This window comes from Pagrus pagrus (genome assembly GCF_965226575.1).
Source record: "Pagrus pagrus genome assembly, chromosome: 16".
Classification (NCBI taxonomy): domain Eukaryota; kingdom Metazoa; phylum Chordata; class Actinopteri; order Spariformes; family Sparidae; genus Pagrus; species Pagrus pagrus.
The window spans coordinates 17,232,377-17,245,323 of NC_140200.1; the positions used below are offsets into that span (position 1 = coordinate 17,232,377).

Sequence of the window (12,947 nt, forward strand, 5' to 3'; positions counted from 1 at the left end):
TTTCGGTTTTTGTTTGCCTCATGCCAACTGCCGAACGAACCCGGTCCTACCTCCAGAGATACTGTGGAGGAAACGCGCTCGGAATAAATGAATGAATTAGCGCTAAAGTTCACAGTAGAGCCGGTGGAGCCCTCACCGTCCTCCGTCTCAAAGTCAGTGAAGCAAAGCTCGGAGCCCTTTCCGGTGATCAGGAGCTCTCCGTTCAGGGTGAAAATCATGGATTTGTCCTCCATGTTGATCATGCAACCGACCACGTCTCCCTTTTTCCAGGCATGTCCAAAGTAGCGGCTGCCTGCGTGCATACGTCGACCCTTCGGAAGAAACACAAAGCCTGAGGTTTTGGCAGCATAGATAATATGATGATCCAATAAAACTGTTAATATAAAAGTGAACATACTGTACAAGCTGCAAAGATATGCTGGAATCAATAAATAGTTACGTCTTGAGAAAAAATTATAGATTTGTGATTTGTGTCTTTTAAAACTCAACAGCTGTAGTATAACTCGGTGCCATCACTTGAACAGCCGTAATACAGCAAGGATGGCGAAAGAAAAAGCTGCTGTTGAAGTAAAATAACACGATATGTCCCAACAGAGTGAATTTACCCTGTATCCATCAAAGACGAAGGCCTGGTCATCAACTCCCAGCTCCACATCGGGCCTGCAGGCTGGCCTGGCCCAGCCGACCCTCATATCACCTCCGCTCAGGGCCTCGAACTCAAAGTACCACTTCCCTGTCTTCACTGCGTACGTCTGCTCCACACGGAAGAGGCGGATGGTCTCGATGGTCTGATCGTCCGCAAACTGGGGGGCTGGGGACGGGGAGAGGAATGAGATGACAGGATAAAAGATGCTTGATAACAACTGACAAGTGATGCTAATTTCAGGCAACATTTTCAGCATCAGTTACAATTACAGTTAAAATGACTGGCTATGCCGCACAGTGTGAAAATATGTAGTGCATTTAGTGTGATGCTATGATATTAGTTATTTTCAATCATTCATCACCATAAGGTTTATTTTCACTGGGTATTCTGTGACACATTTTATCACAATCAGCAGCTCCTGTGATTTGTTTTGTGATGATGTAAATAATATATATTCCTATTGCATGGAGGTGATAATGGAGCTGCACAATATGCAGGATTTACTGCATCTTCTGCTTCCAACACTCAATCAGACACTCAATGTTTTAATTCCCCCAAAACAAACTTATACAAGAAATATGAAGAGTTTTGTGTGGCAGCTTTGTCAACAAGATGTTCTCACCCTCCTGGTCTGGGGGGTCAATGTCGTATCCATACCCAACCATAGTCCTGATGGCCTCTCTCAGACTGTCTCTGTTAGATTTCTTAGTGCGCTCATCAAGTAAAGCATATGGCACCAGGCGAGGATTACGTCTGCTCTTCACATCCTGACACACACACAAGAAAATTGCCGATAAAATAGATTAAAATATGCAAGCAAAATAAAGACAAGCATGTACTACATGTAAAGAAAAATAAATGAGCTTATATTTTTTGCATTCAATTTGACAAAACAGTGTTTCAGCAGAAATGTCCAATAAAATACCTAATGTATCATTAATTATGCTTAAATTCAAAGACCAGACTGATGTGCTGCCAACTCCTTTCTAAATGAGAGGAGTAATCACTTTTACCTGCTGGATGCCATAGGTCCATCCTTGTTTGATTCTGTCTTTGGCCCACACGTTGTGTGCGTTCTCGGCCAGTTTATCAACCAGAACCTCCTGACCTGCAGTCAGTTTCACGTCAGAGAGCTCCAGTGGCGCAGGCTTATATCCATTAGACATCACGTAGCTGGAGCGGAAACACCAGAAAGGTAAAAGCACAGCATTTTAATAACATTGTGTTGTGTGTCGCTATCACAACAAATATGGAGTAAAATGATATCAATTACATTTATTTTCCGTCTTTAGTAACAACATAAATGTTAAACAATCAGACATGACAGCTTGAATAAACGATGAGGGAATATCAGTATATTTTTCTCAATAAATACAACCACTATATAGTAAACTGATGTGGGCAGCTTGTTTTCTATGTGGTTAAGGGATTGAAAACACTAACAAGTAAAAAAGCATTTGTTAATGTTTTCAAAGACTCCTTATAATGAGATAATTCACAGAAAAAGGTCTGAAATTATGTAAAAATGTGACTGATATATAATGAATCTTTTCTTTTAGATTACAATCAGAGTGATAAAACTTGAAATTCATTCATGTTTTTCAAATTTTTGGAACACGTGTATCATTTACTTGATCTCCTTGGTGTGTCTTGATGTTTGCTGCACTACAGACTAACATACCCTAAAATACTTTGTACTTGTGTTTCTTGAAAAAAGAGAAAAAAGAGAAAATGAGACTTACTCTTTGGGAAGTTTGATTTTCTTCAGATCGTCCTCAGCGTGAACATTGACCTGAGCAACATGGCATCCAAGAGCCAACAAGGTCCTGAGGACAGAAGAGACATTCAACCATAAAGACCAGGACTGATGTCTATACTGAAGCCCCGTTACGCTTCTAGACTTCTAGATTTTTAACACAGCTCATTAGACATTTATACATCTCGCTGGATCAACACTGTGAGTAGTAGTAGCCTGATTTTGGCAGTTGGGGCCCGAACACTATGTAATTGACAAACTGCATACCTTATTGAAGCTCACTCTAACAGTAGATGGCTTTATTGAGCCAGGCCAAATGTTTTTACAGTGAGATGACTCAGTATTTGGCTCAAATAAGCTTTGGATCCAACGTTTCTTAAAAAATCAATACTGAAATTCACTCAGGAGATGCAAGTCATTACAAGCACTGCTTTAATCTGAGCCCTAATCTGCTCCCGCACAGCATTCAGCAGAGAGCAGAGGCAGTTCCATGAATAGGTAATTGGATTACTTAGCAAACCGCTCGGTCTTACTTCAGTGTTTCACTGGACATCTGCACGTTGTAGTTCCTCTCGGTTTCAGGCAGCTTGGCGAAGTCCACAAGGCAAGGGTGCTGCCTCTTGTTGTCATCACGAACCTAGAGAGGAAGCAGTCGTTATGTTTCAGCAACAGATGTGGACTCTCTCTACTTCTTTTAGTGTGTGAGCCTGCCTGTCCATAACTGCAGCAACAGCCCGAAGGAGAATATGATCGAGCCTGGCTCGGTATCCAGAAAAAAAACCCTAAAAACTGGACTGCAGCTGAATTTATCTGCAGTGGGCACTGGCAGATGCATGTTGTTTGCGCTCCACTTGGGACCAACTTAGGCCTCAGGTGTTGATTTTTTAATGAAGCAGAGAGAAGCCTGAATCAGCCTGAAGAGGCTCAGCTGTCTGTGAGGGAGTCGACAGAGAGATTTCCTCTGCCAGTTACTCTTTCTCTAAGAGTCTCCAGTTAATAAAGGTTAAACAGAACTGAGGTGCACAAAATGTTTAAGCAATACACAGTGAGGCCAAGCACTCTGATACAAAACAATGAAGCCATAACCAACTTTATCACCATCCTTCCTGCCAAGTATCTGCTTCCTGTCTCAGATTCAGCGCAATGTCACTTTGAGCTCGTTGAGAGCCTTGTTACAGCAAAATTAAATACCAAGCAGCTGTTTGGACCCAAATGTTGTCCTTAATAAACTGTAAGACCCGAGTTCTCCCCCCTGAGATCAGCGTTCTCCCAGTCTTAATTAATGTGGATGTCATAGTCTTGGAAGGTGAGACACTCATTAAGTTTGTTAAACAGGCGCAGTGGCGACGGCCTCAGCGGGGAAAAGATTCTGCGATAACCGCTACGGTACAAAAGAGGCGGCACGTGCGATCAGACTTCTGACAGACTGTTCTGCAGTGGATGGGGAGAGTGAGTGATGATGGCAGAGAAACACTGTGGAGATGTTAGAGAGGCTCAATGCGGACATATTTACAGAACATGTCAGCTAAGTGCCCAGACTTTTTGAATTTATCACAGATGTATGTAAATATGAGTGATTGTCCACTTTTAGAGTGTGTAAGGTGTGGGTGTTAGATTTATCAGCAGTGCTGGTAGGTTGTGGTCCTTTCTAATGTCTTTGATATTAGATGTTTGAAAAAGGAAAATACCAGAGGTTTCAAAAAGTTTTTAGAAGCCAATTAGATTCACTTCAAACTGTAAAGCTCTGACTCACCACTGTGAGTTATACTCCAGGGTAGGACCGTCTGCTCCGGCCGCTCGTAGGCTCTTACATCTGTGAACCTCCATATATAAAGGCAATTCTTTGGCCTGCTCCCACAATACCTATTATCAGGCAGTAAAGTGCCAGACAGCACTCTGCATTTTCTGGACTTTCTTTATGCTCTCTGTCCAAAATGCCCGGACATAAATTGGAAAAAGGACATTTGTGTTTAGTATCAATCTTGCGAAATGCTTTTAAACCCAAAATGAAAGAATGAGGCAGATTTCATCGGGGTTGTGCGACCGACTCCTACAAATGTCTCTTTTTGAAATGTGAGCTCCCTATTTGTTTCTGGTATTTTTTGTACTTTCGTGTTTTCCGTCTGTAATTATGTTTTGATGATCCTGACGTCGTGGCTGGGTCTCCTTTGAAAAAGAGATTCTTCATCTCAGTGAGATTCTCCTGGTTGAATAACGGTTAAATGAATAGAAGAAAGACGGGTCATTATTGTTGTTTCTTGTGTTTAACTTAAGAATATAAATAAACTTTGATGATGAAAAAAGAGGTGAAAATGGGATCAAAATATAGAAATCCATGTTTACGTTTTATTAGCACTAAAATATATAATTTGCAGAACTTGTACTCAAGTCATACAAATACTTAATCAACGTCTAAGAGTATTTGTTTTAACTAATCGTCTTTGATCGCGAGCTTGTTTTTTCTTCTCTGATCTAATCCGTCTTCACATCAAGTAATTTCGCTTTGAATACTTGAAAAGATGTAAATTTATTAAGTCAAATGATTTGATACTCTCTCCAGCACAGAACCCTGATATCCTAAGCTGTAAGCTGTTGACATGTACTTTGAAAAGGACTGAGATATTAATGTTAATGGACCATTTACAAGCATTTTACTGAAGCAGGCTTGAGTTGACCTTGTGTGTATATCCAAACAGACAATGGCTGTTATTGTGTGTTACATGTGATGACAGATCGCAGCTTTACCTTGCCATAGGTCCAGCCCAGTTCGATCTTGTTCATCCCCCACAGTTCGTGGATGTTTTCTGCCAGCTTGTCCCGGACGTTGTCCAGGTGAGGGGGCAGAACGATCTGCAGAGAGAGGGACGGGGGGAACAGATGGTACAAATGAAAACACTTCTCATCTTTTTCTCCTGACCATGCAATTGTTAGATTCCTGGGGATTGTAGAGATTTTGGCTTTGCTGCACTGAGGCTGCAAGACTGCATTTATTTTGCTTTTTTTGCTTTAGGGCCTCTGCAGAGCTGAATATTATATAACAGGTGTGTAAACACTGGCTGAATTAATCTCATATGAGGGCTGCCTAAGACCTCCCAAAGGCTTCGAAAACTTATGAGATTTATTCTCTTTCAGAACAATCTTAGAAAAAAAAATGACAAAAAAGGAGCAGCAGACCAGCAACAGCGTGGAAAGAATCAGCAATGTTGACTGCAGCTGGTAAATATTTCAACTGCTTTTGAATTTGTTATCTAAAGTAACAACCCTGAATAATGTAAGCACTTTTAGACGTCCTCAGGGTGTGAGTTTAAGCTCAATTGAATCAAATTAGAAAGTTGGTTCTTCTAAATACAAGCGCTGAAAGTAATTTTCCACAAAAAAATCTCTAAGAGCTAAATAATAAAAATGATTGCTTTGTCATTATTACAAATGTAAAGAAAATGCTTTCATTAAACAGTATTTCAAATGTATTTTTCATATCATGGTAACTGCATACAAACATTGATTAATTTTCTTTGCTGTATCTTGAATTTACTGATGCAACAGCAACATTTCCCTGATGATACTGTCCTCACCTGGCTGGTGTCAACAGGAGTGGGGATGAAGGAGGCCTGAGAGAGGAACTGGGTGGTTCCCAGCAGGTCACGGACCCCCTCAAGGTCCCTCTTGTACTCCTTCACAGGCTCGACGTGCATCTTCTCCTTGGGCAACAGCGCCTCGTAGCACGGAGAGTAACCAGCGGGAGGCAGGAACTTGAAATCTCCGTGGCGTCCACCCAACAGGAAGCGGACCCTGAGAAGAGACGTTACATAACACTGTGAGACGTTACGTAATAATATTAACGCCAAGGGTATTCTAAAAGTTTCTCTTTACTTACTTTGTCAATGACTTTTTTTAAAATACAATTCAGCAAATAGCGCTGCACACCTCTGCCTTCACCTAATACCAGGGCTGCAGTAAAGCCACCCAAGGGCAGGGATTATCTCCACTCCCATAAATCTTTCTGCACAAATTCATTTTTCACTTAGTAACACCAAGTATCAAAATAATTAAAGTAAAGAAGATTGTGGTTTTTAAACTACATCGCCGCTTTATTTCTAAAGCAAACGTCAGCTGAGGAGCTGTAATTGCATCTCGACAGAAATAAAAACAAGCCCCTCTACTGGGAATGCTTCTTCTGCTCATTTCCCACATTTCCCCCCAATTATAAATGCGGAGCCTTACTTGACACCTGCAGAGAAGCTGACGACGGGGAAGAAGAATCCCTCTGTGTTGAAGTCCTCGAACATGCCCTGGACGGGCTGCCCGTTGATCCTGAAGGACATGCTGGGAGCGCCCAAATCCAGACAGCAGCTGACCACGTCGTCCGAGTTCAGCAGGTGCTGGTTAATGGAGGCCACGGCCCTCGGGATTCGGCCTAGACAACAGCGGGCGGAGACAGAGAGGGAGGATGGATGGCTGTTAAGGCTGCAAAGTCATTGCGAATATAGGGCAGGATGATGGGCGAGGAGAAGAGAGGGGAGCAGAGAGGTGGAGAGACGGCTGATGAGTGCTTTAAAAGGGATGGGATGAAATGGACGACAGGAGGTGATGGGTCTCTTTTAGTAGTTTTGGAAGGGAAGAGAGGTGAAAAAGGTGTTGTGCTTTTAGGATGACAGCAGAGGAGAGGGGGCATTGAAAGGACTGAAAGCCCTAAAGCACAAAGCCAAAAGTTGGCTATGTGAACACAAACTGCAGACTGGCTATTTCCTCTTATTCAGACGGAGAGCATACCTGCAATCAGCAGGGCTTCAGCTATGGGCTTTGCGTTGTATTAAGATGTGAGGCATGTGTCAAAGTCCTGAAGAAAGGTCGAAGGTGGAGGTCGTGTGGTGGAATTTTATATCGCTGTCTGTGCCGTGACTTTGTCTAAAAATGAAAAGAGCAGCCTGGAGACTGGACAGCAGGCTGCTGCATTATTCACAGTAAGTTCTGTCGAGTCCACAAGACTTTTTGTTTTTGTATCGAGCACCATAACGGACTTGGAGTTACTTCACTGCAAAGGTGCAAACTGGTATAGAAAGAAACTTGGGTTAAGGTTAGGGGTTATCAACCATTTTGATAATCCATTAATCTAAAAATGATCTGATTCAAGCTCCTTAAATGGACAAAATGTCATCTTGGGCTTTTGGGAAACATTGAACACACGTTTCACTGTTTCATACACCAAAATACTAATTGATTCCAACAAACTCAAAATTAAACATGTTAGTTTTGATTTCTCCGGGGTTAAACACTCAGAGGCTCAGCTAATCTTCATCAGGACTGTGTGGGTGTGGTTTGATTAGATTTTATTGACAGTGCTATTAACAGAAGCAAACAAACCCACAAGTGTTGCACATTTTGATTTAAATGTCGCTACATTCTGAATGATTGGATCAGATTTTAGGTCATGCCATTTCTAACTGAGCCCCGTCTTCTTCAAACCAGTGAGAAAAACAAGGATAAAACACTAACGTCTCTGTTGTGAAATAACAAAAAATTTTCTAACTCTATCAGAAAATAGTGTATTCATGCAGCCCCTCACTGCTCAAAGCAAGAAACTGGTGTAAAAAATGCATTCGTGAGGCCTTTGAGGCCGATAATGCAGTCAGTTCCCCCCACGGAGGTGAAGCAAACTCACTATTCTAACTCAGAACTTATACAGTATGTATCAACAAAGGTTTCCGGTCTCCATCACTCTCATAAAATGCATGTAAGAAATGGAAGTGTGTGTCTTATATGAGGTTGTTGTTAGATGCTTACCGGACCAGAGATGAAGTCCGTCAAAGCTGTAGGAGTACAGGTCATCTCCGACACCGTTGCCACCCCATCCCTCTCCTCCGCCCGGGTACGGAGCGTAGCCTGAAGTGTTGGCCCAGCCTACCCTCAGGTGGGTCGGCTCACCGGTTACAAAGTGGTCCACCTGGTCGATCACCAGCTCAAAATACCACTTTTTATACTGAGCTGAGCCTTCAGCCACGCCCAGGAAGATGTTCGGCCTCATGCTGGAGGTGATGAGAGAGAAAGAAGCTTCTGGTCAAATAGTTGTTATTAGTTGTGGCCCCAACTTTAACCCAGCTGCCGGAGAACATTTTGAGATTTTTTCACAATAAGACACAAGCATGTATACTAAACTACACACACTGACAGATAAAACAGTTACAAAGCTTTTCTCTTTCATTACCTCTGAACATCATTAACCAGTCGAGTCTGAAGCAGCAGGTCCCTCTTGGGAAGCAGGTTGTCACAGATCAGATTCTGATTGGCTCTCACTGCCACCCCATTACAAACACAGAGGGAACAGAGGACATCCAGAATCTAACGGAGAGAATAAATGGGTTGCACAAATGAATAAAAAAAAGTGCATTCACACACCCTAAGATGGAAATCCACTGCTTATTTCTCAGTCTCTGCATGCTGCAGCACTTGTGCCACATGCACACACTGTATAAACGGACCCTCAAGTGTCACTCATGGTCAGCAGCTGTTGTTTACGAGGCTGCCCGTTCATGCCTGTTATAATTTACAAGGAAAACAGCGAGAGACTGAGGCATCTGAACACTGCATGTAAAGCACATGGCTGGAACGTCATAAAACACAAGAATGTCATTTAATATGAGGCTTCGATCAGCCGTGACAAAGATAACATTACATTGTTCAGAGCTCTAACGTTGCTTTTTGTTCAGTAAGAATTGAGGTTGTATGAACTGAAATCAAAATCCTGATTCATGTTAGAAATAAAAATCAATCCACTAATCAATCAATCAATCAATCCTTTAATCAATCACCTTGTGGTTGCGTCCATGCTTGTAGAGCAGAGAGATTATGGATTTGATGTGAGCTCTCTGGATGATGTTCAGAGCCTCTGGACTTTCTACCAAGATACAGTGGAGGACTTCCAGGATCCCTGAGAGGTCAAACAAAACATCCAATAAATCCATCAATCAATCTTTATTTGTATAGAGCCAATTCACAACAAAAGTCATCTCATGACACTTTCGATATTGAGCAGGTCTAGACCATACTCCTTGAGACCCAACATTTCCCCCATGAGCACTTGGCGACAGTGGTGAGAAAAACTGCTTTTTAACAGGCAGAAACCATCTTATTACCACGACCATTATTATTATCATTATTATTATTATTATTAACAACAAATGCTGATCAAATTGATCACATCTTAGCATCAGTAAAACTATTTTTACTGAAACTCACTGTTCTGCTATATATAAGTATATAATACCTGATGAAGATTCCAGTCTGTCCAGTTTGCTGACCAACCAGTCCAATTTGCGGGAAAACTGGGTGCAGTTGTTCCTGTTCCCACGAATCAGTGAAGCTGAACAAAGGACAAAGTTTTCACAAGGTTGAATGAAAGTACACACATGGTTTAGTAAAGACATGAATGATACGGTTAAAGGTGTCAAATTAAACCCGAGCAGCGGACCTGAAGATGAGTGGATGTTTCAGACAGTCTGACTTTTAATGAAAAATAGTCCACCGTTTTCCTGCGAACATAAAGTCGATGTCTGACATATGCGGGTCGCAGGTAGATATTAAAATTCATTAAATCTGTGAAACCACCTGACACCTGCTCTTATGAAGTCTTTCTGATGGAAAATACATGGGAGAGATTGTGAAGCGACTGTGAATTCAGGCGCTCTGTGCTTTCTAGAAAGCTGAGGTGTGTTCCCCTTTGTGCCCTTTCTCTGCCACCGTGGTGACATTAAGAAGTCTCCTTATTACTTTACTGTCTCATTTCTCACCATTAGGATTCAGGGACACTGGACTGATAATGCCCGTGAAACAATTTAACAGCACTTTGTGCCAAAGGAATACTGATGGGTGTCTAATCTCTTTTAATTCTGCCTTTACCGGAAAGCTATCGCTCAGACGAACACATGGCGAGAGCCACATCACGAGGCAAGGGTAGGGATGTTCACCGTGAGTGATGTGAATGTGAAATTAAAAGTCAGAGAAAGGAGGAACCTGAGGCTGCAAATGATGGGTATATTAGCATACACTATATTAAGTGATATAGAAAGCAATTACTATTATATTAAGAAGGAAAGACTGAGCTTTTAGTACCGATAATACTGGTAACATTTCAATTTGAAAGGGATTGTGTCACTTCCATCTCCAACACTTCCAAGTTGTGCTTCTCCTAAGACCAAAATGGTTTTAATCGCGATTTTCACATTCAATCATGTTTAGCACATAGAATAAATTGATTATTTTAGCATCTGAAGAGCCTCCTTCACTTTTTTGTAAAGCCATTTGCTCTATTTTCTAATAATTTACTATGAGAGACGCTTTTAATGTCCATGTCCTCATTATAAAACAGGCTGACCACCTGGATAGTAAAGTGGAATTGCAGTATGTTAAACCTTGGCCCCATGTTTACATATTTTGGTGTGTAACTGACTAATGGGTACAAAAAGTTTTGGAATCGGTCCAGTAGATTGCCTCAGCCGGCAGCCTCACCACAGGCTGCAATGTAAGCCTTGAGTGCAACTTCAACAATTAAAGTAAGTCCACTAAAGGCGCTTATTTTTGCTACTGACAGGCTCAGCTTGTTCTCTAAAGTGTCTGACAACATTTTGGAAAGGATCCCTACAGAAACTGTCCTTTTGTTGAAGAGTCGGTTCCTTTTTTTCAACCCAGAAACAGCTGCTGAAAGTGTTGCTCTTGCCAAATCCACCAGACTCCATTTACAGAAACAGCCATTTTATCTTACTAAGTATCATAAAGTTCACTCAAACTTAGCAGAAACAGATTGAATTCCTTGTTCATCTATCCAACAGTCACCATCTGTGATTTGATCAAAATCATCCCTAAAACAACCTCTTAAGTCCCCAAATCCTTAATCCTGGTAGTCCATGCTAAATACATCCAGCATGTTTCTGGACAGGAGAAGGTGAGAAAAGCGGCAGAGTTCAACTGAAACTACAGCTGACAATCTGCTGGCATAGTTTCCCCGGCGAACATATCGACCTCTTCGGTTGTCGCAGCAGCAGGGTCTCCGGGCTTGGCAGAGCGGACAGGCTGGGTGTCCACAGGGCAGACCAGCAGCAGGACGGCCAGACACCAGGCCTTTTATCATGCCTATTCATAACCAACCGAACCAACAAAGGCCACCAATCAGAGGCGGAGTAGGGCGGGTCTTGCAAGAAAAGACGTGGGACCATAATCACACTGTTCGCCCCCAGTGCATCTCTGATCTCTCTCTTTCTCCTCTCTCATATTTTCACATTTAAAGTGGTGAATTAAGGGTTAATCTCACCCAAACCAGAGCTGGTGATTGTTCAAACAGTGGAGAGATGAACCAATATGGTTTTGGTGCATTTTATTTTGTTTCTGTCGAGTTTGAATGAAGTGTGTAAATGGAATCGGATGGCTTTGGTGAGAGTTATGTAGTGGCTGTTACCTGTTAAACAACAATGATTTTAGTTTCAAAAAAGGTCATTTCTGTGGGGATTGTTGTCATAGTATTATCGGACACTTACAATAACAATCAAAGCCTGTCAGTGGCAAAAACAAGCACTTTAAAAAGGACGTATCTTGACAGTAGAAGCTGCCCTCGTAGATTACATTGGAGCCATTGCATGGCCCGTGTCTTGGCTGCTGGCTGGGGTGATCTACTGGACCAAATCCAAAATGTTTTGTACCCATTAGCCAATCACATACCAAAATATGTAAACCTAGGGTGCAGGTTTAAAAATACCAGAATCCCCCTTTAACTTATAACTAGAGTTACTATGGGAAAGAGAGAAGGTCAAGACAAACAAGGTCGCTGCGCAATTCATCATGCAAAACCTGCTTCACCAGACTGCCTTCACATCCTTGGGGGTGACCTCTCGGTGGGAAAGGCTGGAGTGTATTCAGATGAGTGTATATGTGGGTTTTAAGCGTGTGCTGTTAATGTGTGTATGTGGGAGTACATGCTGGGGAGGTGATGATGAATATCAGGGCAGTCAAGGTTAGCCGAGGGGAAGCTGTTGACGAGAAAGCTCCAATGACAGCAAAACAAACTACTCAAGAAAAAGTTGTCCAAAATAAAACTTCTCAGGGTCACAGCTTTAGCATTCATAACCCAACGCAGGCCCCGAGAGAACGGGATGATGCCAGCACCTGTGATGGCTGGCATTTTGTTAACGATGCTATCATTTCATCAAATATGCCGCTGAATGCTTCATAATGGGCCCACACTGATCTCAGAGAAGGATGTGACCTCAGTAGTCAGGACAGCTTGTGAAAGAAGAATCCAAGAGAAAGTCTTCTGCTGCCGTCATCGCTCCCTTGTCACAAATAATTATACACAAATGTCATGGAAAGACTATCACCAGCTGTGGGGGCAGTTTATGGAAGTCAAAGGGAGGAAGGAGGAGAGGAAAACAGGCGAGATAAGAAGTGTCAACTGAAGCGTGAAGTAGAGGAGCAGGATTCGGTGAAGACACTGGGGGAAGATTAATCCTGCACGTCCACCCAGGGTCAACAGCTGACAAGAGCTGACAGAAGATGTGGATA

At 42.3% G+C, this 12,947-nt stretch overlaps 1 protein-coding gene across 1 annotated transcript in view; it reads right to left on the reverse strand.

Moving 5' to 3' along the window:
* The window catches only part of ryr3 (ryanodine receptor 3), a gene marked incomplete at its 5' end in the record, with an annotated part of 125,295 nt that overhangs the window by 63,434 nt on the left and 48,914 nt on the right, over positions 1-12,947 (reverse strand). The window contains 13 exon segments of the mRNA XM_084377371.1: positions 137-311; positions 606-811; positions 1,269-1,413; positions 1,660-1,819; positions 2,389-2,472; positions 2,936-3,039; positions 5,148-5,252; positions 5,975-6,191; positions 6,624-6,816; positions 8,184-8,425; positions 8,605-8,738; positions 9,209-9,327; positions 9,664-9,759. Of these exon segments, the coding sequence (XP_084233497.1) occupies positions 137-311; positions 606-811; positions 1,269-1,413; positions 1,660-1,819; positions 2,389-2,472; positions 2,936-3,039; positions 5,148-5,252; positions 5,975-6,191; positions 6,624-6,816; positions 8,184-8,425; positions 8,605-8,738; positions 9,209-9,327; positions 9,664-9,759 (1,980 nt within the window).